This window comes from Amblyraja radiata, chromosome 10 (assembly GCF_010909765.2).
Source record: "Amblyraja radiata isolate CabotCenter1 chromosome 10, sAmbRad1.1.pri, whole genome shotgun sequence".
NCBI lineage: Eukaryota > Metazoa > Chordata > Chondrichthyes > Rajiformes > Rajidae > Amblyraja > Amblyraja radiata.
The window spans coordinates 31,598,014-31,618,073 of NC_045965.1; the positions used below are offsets into that span (position 1 = coordinate 31,598,014).

The 20,060-nt window shown below is 42.8% G+C and overlaps 1 protein-coding gene across 1 annotated transcript in view; it reads right to left on the bottom strand.

Annotated features, from left to right (window-relative positions):
* Nucleotides 1–377: 377 nt before the first annotated feature.
* Nucleotides 378–20,060, bottom strand: part of negr1 (neuronal growth regulator 1) — a 390,630-nt gene continuing 370,947 nt past the window's right edge. The window contains exon 7 of the mRNA XM_033028493.1: nt 378–3,181. Coding sequence (XP_032884384.1) covers nt 3,078–3,181 — 104 coding nt within the window. The 3' untranslated portion in view covers nt 378–3,077. The remainder of the gene's footprint in view (nt 3,182–20,060) is intronic.

The following is a 20,060-nucleotide window of genomic DNA, read 5'->3' on the forward strand; positions in this document are numbered from 1 at the left end:
ACTCTTTTGAATAAGTGCAACTCCAATAACACTCAAGCAACACCACCACCAGCAGTTACCCTCTAGGTCATACACAATGCTGTGTTTAAAACATAGCACTGTTCATTCTTGGTCCCAGGTCTAAAACTTGGATAATATAACACAAGCATATTGTGGAAGGACCTGCATCAGGACTGTGCCACTTGCAAAGCTGGATCGCCCATCATCTTCTCAAGGTGAACGAGGGACAGTCAGTAATTCATCGCCTTGCCAAATGTTACATACATCCCAATAATTGACAACAGTTTTGTTTTATATTTCCCTGTCATAGCTTACATGAGCCCTGTATTAATACTGCATGGATTCAACATTTCAAATCCTTGTGACAATACTGAACATATGTTTAGAGTTTTTAATAGTTGCCATGTATGGAATAATTGAAGGTTTGTTTCTCCAAACAATAAATGTATTTGATAACTATACAACTTTATCATAGAGCAATTATAAATACTTTTATCATTTGCATCATTTCAGTTATTCAATAAAATAAGTGAACATAATCTTCTTGAAAAATGTCTGTCACTAAAGATAAAATTACTAAACATATGACTCAATGTTATCACTCCTTTTGCACCTGAGGTCACCATGATTGTAAATGTTTTACAGTTATTTGGCTTTAATTCCTCCACCACAAGTTTTGTAATGAAGTTTTTCCAAATGTTCATTTAAAAGTTCTGATCATGAAGTGAAGATTTAGTTTGGGCAATGGAGAACATATTTTTCATGGTGTCTCTTGCATCAAATGATACTGTCTGGTGAACTGGGGGTCACTGTATCACAACAAATGCCAAGGGAGCCAATTTAAACACACTTTAAGTATTTGAACGAAGACAGTTCCACATTAATACATTAAAATAATAATGGGAAAATATTTATAATGGTTCCCTCATTGAGCATTGCCTTTTTAATTTGCATTCATCATAAAATTTTGGAATTACAAGTAGTTTTTGTTCTTCAATAAAGGAATCATTTGATATTAACTGTTTAATGCTTTTTGGAATCAATTAATAGTTGATTAAAATGTTGTCTATTTCAGTGCAGAAAACATAATTGGAAAACAGATCCTTCCAAGGGCACCATTAATGTTTAGGTTATGTCATGTATGTCATATAAGATTTGGCACAGATTATTTTCTTTGAAGCCCTGAAACCTGGATTAATAGCTTTGATTTGTTCCAACAAGATGTATAATACCTGGTCAAATAATCGAATGGCAGAATGCTTCTTAACATATAATGACAAACTTTGATTTTTATGGTTTTGAGCACCAGAATGAGCTAGATTTATAAAATGGCAGTAATATTTGTTAACTTTCATATATGAATGCATGCAGATTTTATGTGCTGCAATTTCATACACCACCTATAGATGTAAGTTGCAAAGACATGATTGGTATTGAAGCCACAAATTCAGTCGGCCAGGATGAATTAATTGCATTCTAAACTGGGATTATACAGAGATAAGTCTCAAATGCAAAGCAAGACTGCAAAATTATTAAGTTTTATGCCATTTATTCTACAGTGAGATAAAAAACAGTAAATGGAGATTGATGATTTGGTTGGGATTTTCCATCTGATAGGAATTAGTTCTGATGGAGGTTTCACCAGAAATGTTAATCCTCCCTTTCAATTGCTACTTATTTCCAAAACAATGTGTTATAATTTCATATTTATAACTTTTTCAAGTTTTTATGCTACCCCACATCCCAAAGACATGCTAACTGGTAGTTAATTGGCCACTGTAAATTATGCCAACTGTCCTCAGTTGGTAAGAGAATCAGATGGCATTTAATGGGTGCATGAAAGAAAATATGTTACAGAGAAGCAAGTAGGGGAATGGGATGGTTCTAACATGCAGCGTAGATGGGCCAAATGGCTTACTTTTGTTGAGTGAGGAAATATAAAATATTCTAAAATCACAATGGGACTAGATAGAACAAAAATTCTTCGAACAACTTCAACATAAAGGGAAACATTTGAGGGTGAAGTCATGAAAGATGACTGACCTATCCCCATATTTACTACACATTCCTTACAATGTAAAGTATCATTCAGCCCATCAACTCTTATGTTAGCTCTCCAGCCATTTCAATCAGCCCTATTCACCCACATACTTTTTCTGTAATCTCTTCTCTCTTTTATACCCAACAGTCCCCCTGGCCAACTTCAAGAGATTTATAGTACTCAGTTAATCCACCTGCATGTCTGTGATGTGAGAGGAAACCGGAGCATCCAAGGGAAACCCATTTAGTCCTAAGGAGAATGTGCACACAAACAGTACCGAAGGTCGGGATTGAACCCAGATCACAGAGGCAGGATGCTACTGGTGCACTAATAAACCATCCTCATTTTTTTCTCATTTTTTCAATTAAAGTATTTTTGACTGTATAACATTTTAGAAGGAATATGGAATTTGTTAAAGGGAATTTCATATAATTTCTAAAAAATGCCCATTGATTAATTGAAATGGATGCCTATCTTTTTGCCAGTAAATTCTGGTGTAAAAATGGATTTTCCTAATTTATATGTTTGGACAGGCCCATTAAAATCTTGGAACTATACATACACAAGGCCAGTTTTCATTGAATGCCCATTTGTGTTATGATATTATTATGAATACTAAATCATATTAGAGGCTATAATATCTCATGCGTGCCATATATTTCTTGCATGTAACCAGCACCTTGAAGAGGAGGGGGCGGGGGCTAATAAAAATTGTGAAGCATTACAGCTTATATGTAAAATAATACAACATATGTTCTCAAAAAGTAACTTCACAGCCTACAAAGCTTGATCGAGGACAATGAGTTCAATGTCAGAACTTGATGACAACCTGAAAAGAATATAATTTAGACATTTACATGATCAGTAATTGTAGGAAAGTTTCACATCCCTGTGTTTGCACTGCTGATTGATTCTCACACTTTTCCGTGAGTGAACTGTACCAGATTGATTCCAGTTCTCAGCACTTGGAAGCGACTCTTGAACATCTTCATGCTTTCTCACTCACGTTCATTGTGGCCGGTAAATTTCCCCTCTGCTAGTATGTGCTGCTGACCAGGCAGGATAGTGCCATCACGAGGTACCACCAGGATAAAATAACTTCAGCACCACCAGTGATTCCATATTGTTCTTTGGATGGCACTGTGAAAAATAAGATAAATCATCCTTTAATCCACATTTTCTTATCAAAAACAATCTAATGAAGTAAATTGGTTAAAAGGTACTGCTTCTTCACAGCAGATATTAGACTGCCAGTCATGTCAAGCTCAATGAATGAGACTAAAGATGTAATCAAATTGTGCTCCATTATCACGGGAATACAGATCATGAATCAGCTACAGCTTTTCATTGCAAAACATGTAGTGACTTTTATGATAAATATACCAACTGGGAATAAATGAATCTTACTTTGATAAAGGCAGTTCTGTGGAGATTCCCCCAAAGCACTCCACCCTGCCCCTGCAACCACCTCACTTCACCCACCTGCACTTAGATATGAGCCACATCCAGTGAATGCTGACTGTTTTTTCCGATTCAGTAATTACATTTATACATTTAGAAGATTTGTCATTTAGAGAATCAATCATTCCAAAATAATGCTCAAGGCTGGTAGGTGATATGTAGAACTAGATGGAGAGGAACTGATGGGCAGATGGAGGGGTATTGGAGAGGCAAAAAAATGGAGAAGAAATCTAGGTGGATGTGTGTGTGTGTGTGTGTGTGTGTGTGTGTGTGTGTGTGTGTGTGTGTGTGTGTGTGTAGTACACAGGGTACGATTACTTGAAATTGGAAAATTCAATGTTGATATTGCCTATATATCACCTGTAGATCAAACCGTATTTTATTGTATCAGCAGTACTTTGTACATCACTCATCATTCTTATTCTCTCACCCTACCCATCTGGACTGCTATACACTGGCAACGTTGTGACTCTTTGTGCCTAGGTATGCAAAACAAAGCGTCTCTGTGACTTGTCACATATGACATTAAAAGTATCTCAATCTCCAGAGATGCTGCCTGACCTGCTGAGTTACTCCAGCATTTTGCGTCTACCTTTGATTTAAACCAGCATCTGCCGGTTTTTTCCTACTCAATCTCAATCTTTTTCTTCTCCCTCGGTCGTGATACATGGATCTTTTGCTCAACAAATACTGCTGACCTGTTATGTTGCCCAGCATTCTGTTTCTGCAAAGTTCCCACTCACGATAATTTTGGTATGAATTCTTCTCTACATATCTTAAATCTTCTAAATGTATGAATGTCACACCTAGATTTGACCATGGTTACTGAATCTGAATCTATATTACTAAAAGTAAGATCTTGACCACTTTTGACTCACTGCAATGTGATTTCTGAGAGAACGCCGCCACTTACGGCCATCATTTTTGGCCACCTCGCTCAGAGCCCCTCTCCGTCGGACTGGACCAGAGGATTTTTCCCATCGATGAAAAATCAGAGAGATATTAATGTATTAAAACATTTCGCCATTCTCTCTGCTGCCCCCGCTGGCGGCAGGGAGGAGGGACTATAAAACCCGGAAGTGTCGTGGCTCACTCAGTCTTTGCCTGACGGAGGAATCGAGAGAGTCACAGCTCTCTGAGCAGCGAATAACACTGAGCGCACATCTACTCCACGGTGAGATCCCGGGATGTAGTTTGCCCAATTGGGTTGGCTTTTTAAAGGGCTTACAGTAAATGTGTTTTGTTGGCTTGCAAAGTGTTTTTGTCCAATTGGCTTGGCTTTTAAAGGGCTTGCTTGCAACAGTTTTCGGATGGATAAAGCGTGAATAAACATTTTATTAGATCAGGACTTTAATTTCAAAATTGGCGCTCATTCTGTGATTTTCGCTTAGTTGCAAGATGGCGCCGATTACGTCATTTCCGATTAGCGGCATGCTGGCACTGAGTGCGTAATTTCCGGTTTGTGGCAAGAAGTGAGAGGGTGACATCAAGATGCCGCTGAGTGCAGGCGCTGGTGAATAATTCAAGAGAGTTGACTGCTCTGTCTATGGTGAGTGTGTTTGTTGGATGTTATTTAAAGCACGTTTTTGCTTCAGCACCAGCAGCCTCTACAGGAGGCTTTAAACATTCATTTTACACACGGTACATTCAACACGTTCTGAAGTTACTTGGCATTTTAGTATTGGGTGAGTGTGTGTGAGTGAATGAGTCTGTGTGTGTGTGTGTGTGTGTGTGAGTGAATGTGTGTGTGTGCGTGTGCATGTGTGTGTGTGTGAATGAGTCTGCGTGTGTGTGTGAATGAGTCTGTGTGTGTGTGTGTGTGTGTGAATGAGTCTGTGTGAGGTGGAGGGTGTGTGTGATCAACAAATAACAAATAGTACGAACTAGCGCTGCAGAAATCCCCCCCCCCCCCCCCTCCCCCCCCCCCCCCACTGGCCAGCAATATTGGAATTGGTGGAGAGGTGGAATATTGTGTTGGGTGACGAGCCCTCCCGTGCGATGCTGGGAGCTAACGGGTCCAACTTAGTCTAGTAACTTATAAAGCCTGACTAGGCTTGATTATAAGTACAGGTGGGTGAAGTGGGGTATTTGGAGGGGTAGGGTGGTGTGTTTGAGAGAAACTCCAGAGAACTGCCGATACCAAGGCAAGATTATTTTATTCCAATTAGATCATAAATGTTATTAAATGCTTTATAATGAAAATACATAGCTATGTCTTAACCTTTATGATACTCAAGCAGAATATGAGATGTTGTTTTTCCAATTAATTTTGGCCTCTCCGAAGTAATGCAAAAGGCAGAGGACAGGTAGATTGGCATAGCAGTGAAAATGAGAGTTAAAGTGACACGAGAGTTAAAGTGACAGAAGCTCAAGATGGATGTTGCAGATGGAGCCCAAATGTTCTGCAAAATGGTTGCCACATAGGGGTGTTAACTAAATGGGTGGGTGATGAGGGATTGGGAAACCACAGAACCATAAAGGGAGCTGTTCCTGTGGAAAGCAGAAAGGGAGGAGGAGGAAGATGTGACATGGTGGGATTGTGCTGGAGATGGCAGAAATGGTGAAGGATAATATGTTGGCTGTAGAGTCTGTAGGATGAAAGGTGAGGGCCAAGTTAATTATATTTAACATCTGCCAGGGAAGGGTGGGATCAGGGCAAACGTGTGGGAAATGGAGGAAATGTGTGCAATGGCTCCATCAAATATGGCTGAAGGGAAGCCCATGCTTCTGGAAGAAGAGATATTCTTTGATCTGAACAATGGATCGGACACAAAACATCACCTATTCCTTTTCTCCAGTGATGCTTCCTGACCCACTGAGTTACCGCAGCATTTTGTGTCTATCTTCAGTAGAAAGCAGCATCTGCAGTTATGTCCTACACAGCCAAATATGCTCATCTTGAGAGCAGATGCAGTGTAGTGCAATTGAAACTTTATGGAGGCAGGGTGGGAGGAGGCAAGGCCAGGCAGCTGTGGGAATTGGTGGGTTTATAAAGACGGCAGTGGCAAATCTATCTCCTGACATGGAGAATGTACCTTTGATCTGTCTTTGACCCAGAATATTTGACCACATCAAATGTAATATATTCACTAGCATCTTGAACGAACAGACATGAAACAGAATAAATCAGTGATCAAACTACAGCACACTTTAACAGATTCAATAGTTATTCACTCAGCCAATAGTTAATTAAATTATTCAATTTAACTTATTTTACTTTACATAAAGTTGCAACAACCTCACTTACGCGTCAGACTGAATGGTTAATTTTAAAATTACGTAAAATATATATTTTTAAGATTGCGCAATATAAACTCATTATTAAATGGAACATATGAACGTCTAAATAATTGAATAATAACTCTTCAATAAGAGTTTTCTGAGGTTGTTATTTGAGATATTTAACAAAGCTGATACACAACGTTTGCTCCAATTGATAATGGTTTGGGACAAGGAAAATGCAATTTAATATTCGAAGGGATGCAGAAAAAAGTCAGGAAAAAGATGTTCACTCAAAGACTAAAAAGCTTGTGGAACAAATCAAAAGGGCAGCTCTGATGTGGACAATATGAATAACTTGCTTTGGCAAGTAAGGTAAAAGTAAATCCGAAGGGTTTCTACCGCTATATTAATAGCAAAAGGATAACGAGGGATAAAATTGGTCCATTAGAGAGTCAGAGTGGCCAATTATCTGCAGAGCCAAAAGAGATGGGGGAGATATTGAACAGTTTCTTTTCTTCGGTATTCACCAAGGAGAAGGATATTGAATTATGTGAGGTAAGGGAAACAAGTAGAGTAGCTATGGAAACTATGAGGATCAAAGAAGAGGAAGTACTGACACTTTTGAGAAATATAAAAGTGGATAAGTCTCCAGGTCCGGACAGGATATTCCCTAGGACATTGAGGGAAGTTAGTGTAGAAATAGCAGGGGCTATGGCAGAAATATTTCAAATGTCATTAGAAACGGGAATAGTGCCGGAGGATTGACGTACTGCGCATGTTGTTCCATTGTTTAAAAAGGGGTCTAAGAGTAAACCTAGCAAATATAGACCTGTTAGTTTGACGTCAGTGGTGGGCAAATTAATGGAAAGAATACTTAGAGATAATATATATAAGCATCTGGATAAACAGGTTCTGATTAGGAACAGTCAACATGGATTTGTGCCTGGAAGGTCATGTTTAACTAATCTTCTTGAATTTTTTGAAGATGTTACTCGGGAAATTGATGAGGGTAAAGCAGTGGATGTTGTGTATATGGACTTCAGTACGGCCTTTGACAAGGTTCCTCATGGAAGGTTGGTTAAGAAGGTTCAATGGTTGGGTATTAATGGTGGAGTAGCAAGATGGATTCAACAGTGGCTGAATGGGAGATGCCAGAGAGTAATGGTGGATGGTTGTTTGTCAGGTTGGAGGCCAGTGACGAGTGGGGTGCCACAGGGATCTGTGTTGGGTCCACTGTTGTTTGTCATGTACATCAATGATCTGGATGATGGTGTGGTAAATTGGATTAGTAAGTATGCAGATGATACTAAGATAGGTGGGGTTGCGGGTAATGAAGTAGAGTTTCAAAGTCTACAGAGAGATTTATGCCAGTTGGAAGAGTGGGCTGAAAGATGGCAGATGGAGTTTAATGCTGATAAGTGTGAGGTGCTACATCTTGGCAGGACAAATCAAAATAGGACGTACATGGTAAATGGTAGGGAATTGAAGAATGTAGGTGAACAGAGGGATCTGGGAATAACTGTGCACAGTTCCCTGAAAGTGGAATCTCATGTAGATAGGGTGGTAAAGAAAGCTTTTGGTGTGCTGGCCTTTATAAATCAGAGCATTGAGTATAGAAGTTGGGATGTAATGTTAAAATTGTACAAGGCATTGGTGAGGCCAATTCTGGAGTATGGTGTACAATTTTGGTCGCCTAATTATAGGAAGGATGTCAACAAAATAGAGAGAGTACAGAGGAGATTTACTAGAATGTTGCCTGGGTTTCAGCAACTAAGTTACAGAGAAAGGTTGAACAAGTTAGGGCTTTATTCTTTGGAGCGCAGAAGGTTAAAGGGGGACTTGATAGAGGTTTTTAAAATGATGAGAGGGATAGACAGAGTTGACGTGGAAAAGCTTTTCCCACTGAGAGTAGGGAAGATTCAAACAAGGGGACATGACTTGAGAATTAAGGGACTGAAGTTTAGGGGTAACATGAGGGGGAACTTCTTTACTCAGAGAGTGGTAGCTGTGTGGAATGAGCTTCCAGTGAAGGAAGTGGAGGCAGGTTCGTTTTTATCATTTAAAAATAAATTGGATAGTTATATGGATGGGAAAGGAATGGAGGGTTATGGTCTGAGCGCAGGTATATGGGAATAGGGGAGATTATGTGTTCGGCACGGACTAGAAGGGTCGAGATGGCCTGTTTCCGTGCTGTAATTATTATATGGTTATATTATATGGTTAAATGGATCTCACAGACGTGTTGATAGATAGATAGATAGATAGATAGATAGATAGATAGATAGATAGATAGATAGATCCTTTATTGTCATTCAGACCTTTCGGTCTGAACGAAATTATGTTGCCTGCAGTCATACACAGAATCAATCATAACAAAACATACAATAAACACAAATTAAACATCCACCACAGTGAGTTCACCAAGCACCTCCTCACTGTGATGGAGGCAAAGTCTTAGTCTCCGTCTCTTCCCTCCTTGTTCTCCCTCTGCGCTGAGGCGATCGATCCAGGCCGAAGATGCCGCCCTCCAGTCCAGCGGACCTCCGTGGTGATGTCGCCGCCGCCGAAAGCCGTAACGCCGTCTGCGCTCCGAGACGGCCTGCCACAGCATCAGCTCCGGGCAGCCGCCCCAGCTCCAGGCCCCGCAGTCTCCGCTCCGGGCCGCCGCCCCAGCTCTAGGTCCTGCAGTCTCCGCTCCGGGCTGCCGCCCCAGCTCCGGGTCCCGCAGTCTCCGCTCCGCACCGCTGCCCCAGCTCCAGGTCCCGCAGTCTCCGCTCCGGGCTGCTGCCTCAGCTCCGGGCCGCCGCCCCAGCTCCAGGTCCCGCAGTCTCCGCTCCGGGCCGCTGCCCCAGCTCCGGGCCGCTGCCCCAGCTCCGGGCCGCCGCCCCAGCTCCGGGTCCCGCAGTCTCCGCTTCAGGCCGCCGCCCCAGCACCGGGCCGCTGCCCCAGCTCCGGGCCGCCGCCCCAGCTCCGGGTCCCGCAGTCGCCGTTCCAGGTCCCGCAGTCTCCGCTCCGGGCCACCGCCCCAGCTCCGGGCAGCTGCCCCAGCTCCGGGTCCCGCAGTCTCAGCTCCGGGTCCCGCAGTCTCAGCTCCGAGCCCCGCAGCATCAGCTCCAGGCCGCCGCCGAAAGCCAGAACGCCGCACCAGCAAGTCGGGCCACCGCTGCCTTAGCCCCAAAGACGGCCAGCCTTTCGTTGGTGAGTCCTGGCTGGCTCTGCCTCGGGAGCCTCAGGGTCGGTCGCAGGTTGGAGGCCGCCAGCTCCGCCATTAGGCCTCAGCGCAGACGGAGGCAGAGAAGGGGAATACGACACGAAAAAGTCGCATTCCCCTGAAGGAAGAGACAGAGAACATGTTTCACCCCCTCTAACACAACCCAACAAACTAAAACTTAACCAAAACAAGACAAAAAAAACAACAGAAAAAAGTAAAGACAGACGGACTGCAGGCGAGCCACAACTGTTAACAGCGCCGCCACTTCCTTGATGTATGTGGGGAAAGGAATAAAGGTTGAAAGGAGAGAATCATTTGAATCCAATTATATTTCTTGGATGATAGAAAGCCATTCATCACTAACTGTTAAATACTGATGTGTTGCTAACATCCCACTTGCCAAAAGTAACCCAGAATAGATTGAGCTCACATTACTTATCAGGGTAATTCGAAGTAGCAGACCAAACATTATAACTATTCATATAAGAAGTGATTTGCAACAGTTTAGTTTAAACCATCTGAATGTTAATGGAAGGTATAATAACATTAATTGTTGTTCATTTTTTAAAGTTTTAAAGTATACACACCACTCAGTCACAGGAAAACCCACAAACTCTATACAGAACCAATGTATATAATAATAATAATGGATGGGATTTATATAGCGCCTTTCTAATACTCAAGGTGCTTTACATCGCATTATTAATTCACTCCTCAGTCACACTCGGTGGTGGTAAGCTACTTCTGTAGCCACAGCTGCCCTGGGGTAGACTGACGGAAGCGTGGCTGCCATTCTGCGCCTACCGACCACCACCAATCACTCACACACATTCACACACAGGCAAAGGTGGGTGAAGTGTCTTGCCCAAGGACACAACGACAGTATGCACTCCAAGCGGGATTCGAACCGGCCACCTGCAGGTTGCCAGCCGAACACTTAGCCCATTGTGCCATTAGAATTGCACCAATGCTAAGACCTGATGGCTATCCCTAAACCACTTAAGGTAGGCTGACATCAACATCTTGAACTGCTGGTAAGTATTACGTTCTTAATTTATTCTTTTGAAGAAGCTATTAACTTTCCAGAACCTTGTTTGCTAAAGCAGTGAGTACTTGTAAAGTGAAGTACATGTATCTGCTGTGCAATGTGATGCTCAAGGACAAAAAGGCCTTGAAATTCAGATGCGTGGTAGATTTGTCTTGAAGTGAAATGCGAATACAATAAATTTTAGGTCGAATTGCTACACTTAGGAAATTCAAGCAGGCACTTCTAGGTTGTGAATTACTCATTCAAAAGTTACACATTTCTACATCACATGCATACCTAATGACTTCTTTCCACACATATTATTGGGGAACTGATTTCAGATGATTGGCCAGTCATAGGTCACTCTCAGAAGAAACAGCTTTTAAGTATGCTGCTGTCTCAGCAACAGCACAAATTAAAATGCACCTCCTCAAAAATTCCCAGGCTGGTGCCAGGGATCTATAGATTATGTTCTTTTAATTGAAGTATTTATGCACCCTCTGTTGAGCTCTTAACCCATTTTCAGACCATCATACCAACAAATCACACTCATAATCCCCAGCCCACCTCCCCACCCAACATTTTCATAACCACACCCTGCGCAACCCTTCACTAACCTCCTGAACAACCCCATCACCGACTGTGGATAGCTCAATTACTCCAGGTCCTGATAACCAACTGCTTTTAATTCCTCCCGGCTCTGATCCAATCACTAGTTGAGTCTCAACCTCTGGTCACCTCCCCCCCCTGACCATCATCATCCCAGAAAACAGTCCCAATGATCACTCAACTGGTATTTTGCATGCTCCATGCAGTATCTGGACTGTTTTAGGGCCTTTGAGTAATGTTAGATTGCTTGGAGTCATAGAGTCATTGAGAGATACGTGCTGGAAACAGACCCCACGGCCCACCAAAACTGTGCCAACCATCAATCACCCATTTACACTAATCCCATTTTTTAAATTGTGCAGCTGAATTTTCAGTGGAAAGCCCACAACCAAAACAGTTATTGGTGCCACAGGTAGCCATGGATTGACCTGCCTGTGCAGTTGCAGATGCGTTTCTCAGACAATGTACGGAACAAGGAAATAACATTCACCCCACTGTGTTCTGTTCCCTTCAAAGATGATGGCTTAAGTACAATTACAGTTTCACCAATGGAGCACGGTGACCTTAAACACTCAAATAGTTTTTTGCTGTTTGTTTCCTGATAATGGATTAAAATCTGTTCTTTAACAATTTGAGACATGGATTGCATCTCAGTCAAGATGTTACTGTTGAAATAAAGCAAAAACAATCCAAGCACTTCCAAGAAGAGGTGTGGGAAAATAAACCATAGAGGCCAATTGTGCTTTAAATTCTACATCAGCTACATCTGCTAATTGGGCTTTGGAATATGGATCAAACAAGGGATATTTCTGGGGTGTGTTTCTTGAAACTGCACCTGACGATCTATTTAGTTTTTGAGCCAGCAAATATAGAGCTTCAGTCTCGCTCCCCCCGTAACTCCCTGGTCAATTCGTCCCTTCTCACCCGTACCACCCACACTCCGGGCACATTCCCTTGCAACCGCAGGAAATGCTACACATGTCAGTTCACCTGCCCCCTTGACTCCATTCAAGGACCCAAGCAGTTGTTCCAGGTGCGGCAGAGGTTCACCTGCACCTCCTCCAACCTCATCTATTGCATCCGCTGCTCTAGATGTCAGCTGCTCTACATCAGTGAGATCAAGCATAGGCTTGGCGATCGCTTCGCCAATCACCTCCGCTCGGTTCGCAATAACCAACCTGATCTCCCGGTGGCTCAGCACTTCAACTCCCCCTCCCATTCCGAATCCGACCTTTCTGTCCTGGGCCTCCTCGATGGCCCGAGTGAGGACCACTGTAAATTGGAGGAGCAGCACCTCATATTTCGCTTGGGCATTTTGCACCCCAGCGGTATGAACATTGACTTCTCTAATTTCAGATGTCCCTACTTTTTCCTCCCCTTCTCAGCTCTCCCTCAGCCCACTGGCTCCACGTCTTCCTTTCTTCTTCCCGCCCCCTCCCCCACCCTCACATCAGTCTGAAGAAGGGTTTTGAACCGAAACATTGCCTATTTCCTTCGCTCCATAGATGCTGCCTCACCCGCTGTTTCTCCAGCATTTTTGTCTACCTTAGAGCTTCAGTCTGTCTTGGTTTCAAGAACTTTTACATTAAAAAAAATGTTATTGTGCAACATACCAATACTTCAATAGGAGAGATATCCGAGGAGCTATATTAAACAGGCATAAAACTTACATCTCTGAATATTTGTCTTAGTATTTAATTGAAATACAATAATTGCGTGTTCATTTAACAATTGCTACGTGCATAAATGCTACTTACGTAAGTACTTGGAGTTTTTGGATAAATTGAGCTTTTTAGTTGGGTGTGCAGGTCAGTACTCTGGACTAATTTACTAGCAAGATGCAATGTGAATGTGGGTGTTCAAATGAAGTGATCATGAAGTAGGCACAGTGGCAAGCAGGCGCATAATTTGCAGATAATAGTGAGAATTAATTAGGCGACAAAGAGGATAATTAGAAAAAGAAACACATTGTAACCAAGCTTCAGAATTTCATTGACCTGTTGAGTATGAAAATGTCATTCTTATTCGTTTTTAAATGCAGTGGCTAATTGAACCCTAAAAATAAATATCACTTCAAAAATTTAAATGAGGAATATCAAACCAAAAACAGTAAAAGGACAAAACTCAAATATAAATTTCTCATTTTCTTTCTCAGTTTATAGAATAAAAAGTATCAAAAGTATCTGACTAAATGCATGCGGGCATACTGACCTGTGGTTAAGGGAGGAATAGGATGACTAGTAAAACTAGTAGGTTCAATTAGTTCTACAAAAAGGGGAGAGGAAGAAAAACAGAAATGACATATCTTTCTTCAGTTTCAGGAAAGATAATGCAGCAAACAGTTACTGACAGACAGATGATAACACACACACACACACACACCAGTTTTAGGTGGCATTTTAAAAGAAGTAGGGTCCTTAAAAGGGATACAAACATGAAATAAACTGCCTGCAAAACCTGCGTGTTTAGATAGCTTGAATAAGTGCCCTTTGAACTGTATGAAAATCTGTATAAATGTGTATAAATGTAAGGGGGAATATGTTTAATATGAAAAAACATATTTCGGAAAAATTTCATTCCGGTTATGCAACTGCTTTATGGTATGCTGTATCATCATTTGCACATGGTGCTGTCACAATAGTCATCTAAGCAAATTCTTCACCCCGTAAACATATCCAAAACCTTTTCGAAATCGTGAAGTCGACCATCATAGTCATATAGTCTTAAGGGCCTGTCCCACTTTGGTGATTTTTAGGCGACTGCTGGCAACAGTCACAGTCGTAGCGGGATGCCGAAAAACAGGGTTCTCTGGACCCGCCCTACGACAATGTCTACGACAAGCTACCACCTAGTCGAAGTCAAGCTACGACAAGCTACGTCAACCGGCGACACAATTCCTCGCGACTTGGAACGTCCACCAACGACCACACCTACGACAACCTACGACAACCTTCGACCACACAGGCGACACCCTACGACAACCGAAGTCAACTTATGTCCACCCGCGGCAAGATATGACAAGCTACGACCCTGTCGTCGACAACTGAAGACAATTCAGTCGCCGGTACCTGTTGATGGTTGACGTAGGATGACGTAGGTAGTCAACAATGGAATTCACCGAAGTCAGCACCCGGCGACAACCAACGTCACCTGGCGTCAACCTGGTGACAACCTACGACAGCACCTCCGACAGGAGAAGGCAGGCAACATCAGGCCCACTGTCGCCGAAGGGTTTTGAACATTTCAAAATCAGCGGCGACAAGTAAAAAGTTATGAGCACTTGAGGAGATAACTGATGACAATACAGGCATCACCCCGCGACCATGTAGCGACTGAATAAATCGCATAAGTGGGACAGGCCCTTTACTGTGTGAAACAGGTCCCTCAGCCCAACTTGCTCACAACTATCAACGTCCCATCTCCACTAGTCCCTCTTAGTCCCCCTTCGGTCATGGCTGACCATGGGTGTCTCCAGGGTGCCTGTGCGTGACTTTGTTTAACGTGAGGAGACTGGTGCACAGACAACCACCCCACGGTCCTTAACAGATCTGGGTCAGGATCCAGTGGCATAGAGTCCAAGACGACTGGAGACCCTTTTCTACTGCAGCCATCATTAGCCTTCCCTTCCGTTGTGACTCTCCACTAAGGTCAGCCATTGCCCTCCATTGTTCCATCGTTGAGATCTTGGTTGGATTGCGCTTTGTCAGAGACCTCCCCCTTGACCTTACCGCCATGGGTAGCCATGGGTAGCCCTACCAGGGGCATAGCTCCAGACGGCATCGCTCTCAGGATCTCAGGTCCACACAAGCTTCACATCTGCCTGCATTTGGCCCATATCCCTCTGAACCTGTCCTATCCATGTACCTGTCTAAATATTTCTTCAAAATTGTGATAGTACCTGCCTCAACTATCACTTCTGGCTGTTTGTCTCATACACCTACCACCCCTTGTGTGAAAACGTTTCCCCTCAGGTTCTTATTAAATCCTTTCCCCCTCGCCTTCAACCACATAAACTTCAACCTAATTCTTCAACTTATCATTAAACTTGAAAGCCAGCTTAGCTTTGGATGTATATGATAATCACATTTCATATTTTCTAAGGACAACAATAATGTGACTTTGTGATCTCTGCTGGTTGCTGAAACTGAGATTCTGAGAACAAGTAATATATTTCTTACCACGTAATTGTTGGATAACATAGAGGTCTTTAGAAAACAATATACGTGATGAAGTTATAGTATCACATCCAGGATAAAAAAGTTCTACAATTTACACAGCCAGATTGTACCATATCAGATGGTATTGAGTTGTCCAACATTAGAAATAATCAACCGGGAACAATTCCTCCCACAGGGTGTTTCACTTTCAGTAGAGCCTAATCTATTTATGTGGTCTTTCAGCAGAATATATTTTCTATGTCTGTTGTTAACTTTCCCCATTAATATCACGTGCCATTAGGCTTAAGTAGTGGGCCTGTTCTTACTTTTCTCTAAGCTTAATACACCATTTCCAATATTTGTTGATGATAATGATGAAGTATAGACAAATCATGCATCGTTCTGGTTCTCTGGTGTAGCACTCAGCTAGTGCATTGCACTTCAACAAATTCAGTCTTATTGCTGGGATCTTTTAAGTGGTTATTTCCACACATCAATTTAGTGTTACAGATGTGGGACAGCAACAATGACACTCGTGTTAGATGTCAAATCCGAATTAATCTTTGCATATAGATGTTCGTTCAAATATCACAGGATTTTGTGAAGCTGAATCCAAACCTTTTAAGTGTATTAAAATGACGATGAAACAGAAGAAAACCTTTGAAACGGGCTCTTCATCTGAAAATTTAAAATAAAAGCACAATCTTACTCAGCCTTGATAAAAGATAGCAGGGATTTAAGCTTTCAGTAGAACTTAGGTTTAAAAATGAGGAAATCTGTCCTGAAGAAACTAATTTTGTGGTGTTGATAGTGAATATATATTGGCAAGAAATGATTTGTTGAATTCATTGGTTCTCATTTTGTTAAGACAAAGAATGTTGTTTGAAGTCTGAATTTAATGTGCATCACAGGGACAAGACATTTTGCTACACAATTGCCATGGACAACTGTACACTTTGAACTTTTTTTGTAGTTTGCTACCTCCACCGAAGGATGACTGCACTTTATTTTTTAAATGTACCAGCGACACATTTACTTCAAAATGAGCCACAAATTAAGTAACGTGAATATTAATGAAGAATATTATTAAAGTCACCATTCATTGACTAAACTCACTTATAAGTACTGGTGGGTGAAGTGATGTAGTTGGAGGAGTAGGATGGTGTGTATGGGAGAAGGGCCAGAGAACTGCCTATGCCAAAGCATATTTGGAGAGTGAAGTGAGAAGATGCTTGACAGAAGAGATGGGTGCCCCAAATTAGCCATGATTAAAGAATATATAAGAATATACGAAGAAGGAGAAAATATCATTGTAGTAACATACAAGAGACAAATAAACAACACAATGCAGTGGTGAGATTTTCTAAAGATGAGAAAAAATTGTGAACGTTAGAATAGCAAAAAAATTAAATCCCTCAGAAACCGGAGTATGCAGCTTTGTGCAGCAGATCCACTTACAGCTACTGATCATCCAATTTATATTTCAATGATACCTGCCTTGGAAAATCAGTCATTGCTGGGATATATTATGAATTATTTCCACACACACCAAGCTGGTATTACAGATGTGGGACAACAATCACCGATCAAATTGGTAACCAAATCCTAACTTGATATGAATGTTTCCTATAATGTATCATGGGAGAAGCAAATACACAGGAAAAACTCAAACTAAAAATATTGAACAAATTCCCTGCAATATTCTGTAAATGTTCAATGAAACAAAAGCATATGATATAACACCTATCCATTCACTTAGCACCAGCATACACCCCCCTCAGGTGAAAAGCTCAACCCAACACCAGGACTGTTAAAACTTGGCCTGAAGGAGCTTCCTCACAGCTACAGGACTGCTTTGAAAGGACAAACTGGGACATTTTTGGAAATCAGGACTTGGAGGAGTACACATCCACGGTACTCTTTTACATCCAGAACTGTGTTGACAACGTCACCGTCGACAAACTCATCCGGGTGTACCCCAACCAGAAGCCGTGGATGACAAAAGAGGTCCAAACTCTCCTCAAGGACCGCAACACCGCCTTCAGGTCTGGCGACAGAGCCCTGTACAGCGCTGCTAGAGCCAACCTGAAGAAAGGCATCAGGGATGCCAAAGCGGCCCACAAGAGGAAGATAGAGGACCACTTTAACAACAACGATCCACAGCGGGTGTGGCAGGGCATCCAGCACATCACCAACTACAAGCCCAGCAACAGCACGACGACCGACGGCGACGCCTCACTGGCAGAGGAGCTGAACTGCTTCTTTGCTCGCTTCGAGGCAGAACCAGAAGAGTTCGTCACCATTCTCCCACCAGCCCCTAACAACAACAACTACACCCTCACTGTGCAGGAGCATGAAGTGAGGCGGGTGCTCAGGGCGGTGAACCCGAGGAAGGCTGCCGGCCCGGATGGCGTGACAGGAAGGGTTCTGAAGGAATGTGCAGACCAGCTCTCCGAGGTCTTCACGAAAATCTTCAACCTGTCCCTGTCCAAATCCATCATCCCACCGTGCCTGAAGTCTGCCACAATCATCCCACTACCAGAAAAGCCTGTTATCAGCGGCCTTAACGACTACCGACCGGTCGCTCTCACACCAGTCATCATGAAGTGTTTCGAGAGGCTGGTCCAACAGAACATCAAAGCCAGCCTCCCGCCCACCTTCGATCCACACCAGTTTGCCTACAGAGCAAATAGGTCCACTGAGGATGCCATCGCCACTGCTCTTCACACTGCACTGACCCACCTCGAACATCAGGGGAGCTATGTGAGGATGTTTTTCATTGACTTTAGCTCCGCCTTCAATACCATCATCCCCAGCAGACTGGTCACCAAACTCATGGATTTAGGACTCTCCCAACCCATCTGCCTCTGGATCAAGGACTTTCTGTCTAACCGCCCCCAGACCGTCAGACTGGGCCATCACCTCTCCACCCCCATCATACTCAGCACCGGCTCCCCACAGGGCTGTGTGTTGAGCCCCCTCCTCTACGCCCTCTACACCCACGATTGTGCCCCCGCCCACTCCACCAACACCATCGTCAAATTTGCGGACGACACGACTGTGGTTGGACGTATCTCAGGAGGAGATGAGACAGCCTACAGGGAGGAAGTCCAAAGACTGGCAGCGTGGTGTTCAGACAACAACCTCATCCTAAGCACCACAAAAACAAAGGAAATTATCATAGACTTCCGTAAGAACACTGCAGCCCCCAAACCCCTATTCATCAATGAGGACTGTGTGGAAAGGGTCTCAGACTTCAGATTCCTGGGCACACAAATTACGGAGGATCTCTCCTGGACTACAAACACCACCACAGCAGTCAAGAAGGCCCAGCAGCGACTCTACTTTCTGAGGATCCTCAGGAAAAACAACCTGGAGGAGAAGCTGCTGGTGTCCTTCTACCGCTGCTCCATCGAGAGTGTGCTGGCGTACTGTATAACCACATGGTATGCCAGCTGCTCTGCAGTGGACAGGAGAGCCCTTCAAAGGGTCATCAACACCGCACAAAAAATCACTGGCTGCCCACTGCCTTCCCTGAAGGACATCTTCAGCTCTCGCTGCCTTGGCAGGGCAGCCAACATCCTGAAGGACCCTTCCCACCCTGGACACAACCTGTTCCACCTGCTGCCCTCTGGCAGACGGTACAGGTCTTTCAAAACTCGCACAAACAGACTCAGAGACAGCTTCTACCCCATAGCCATACATGAACTTAACAATGCAAAATAAGAAATAACACTCACATTCAACTGAATGGTTCTACCTCAGCTGCTATTGTTATTTATCTATAATTTTTTTTAATATGTATATATTTTTACCTTTCTTTTCTTATATATTTAAAATTGCTCTTGGTGAATCGCACCGTGGGATTGACTTTTAAATTTCGTTGTACCATGTACAATGACAATAAAGAGATTCATTCATTCATTCACATGTGTACAGTTGGTCTAATCCACTGATACCTAATGAATTATGTTGAGTTTCTCTTCTATATTTCCTTTGTACATGTTAATTCTGTCCAAATTAAAGACACCATAAAATGGAGGATCCCTGCACTTGTCAGAATTGCTTAACCCTTGTCAGCTGAAATTTACAGGCTTTGGATGGCGCCAGCCAGTCTAGGCTCAGACTGGTATACAGGATGGTGAGCAGCCCAGGTGTTCGTCTTGTTTCTCCTAAATTGATAAAATGTATACCAATTTTGCAAATAAACACTAAATGCATCATTTCGATTGGATCGCTGCAGGGGAATTGTAAATAGTACAAATAATGTTGCGAGATGGTCATCCTGTTAATTGATGATTGGTCAAACTGTTGAGCCTTTGAGAAACTGTT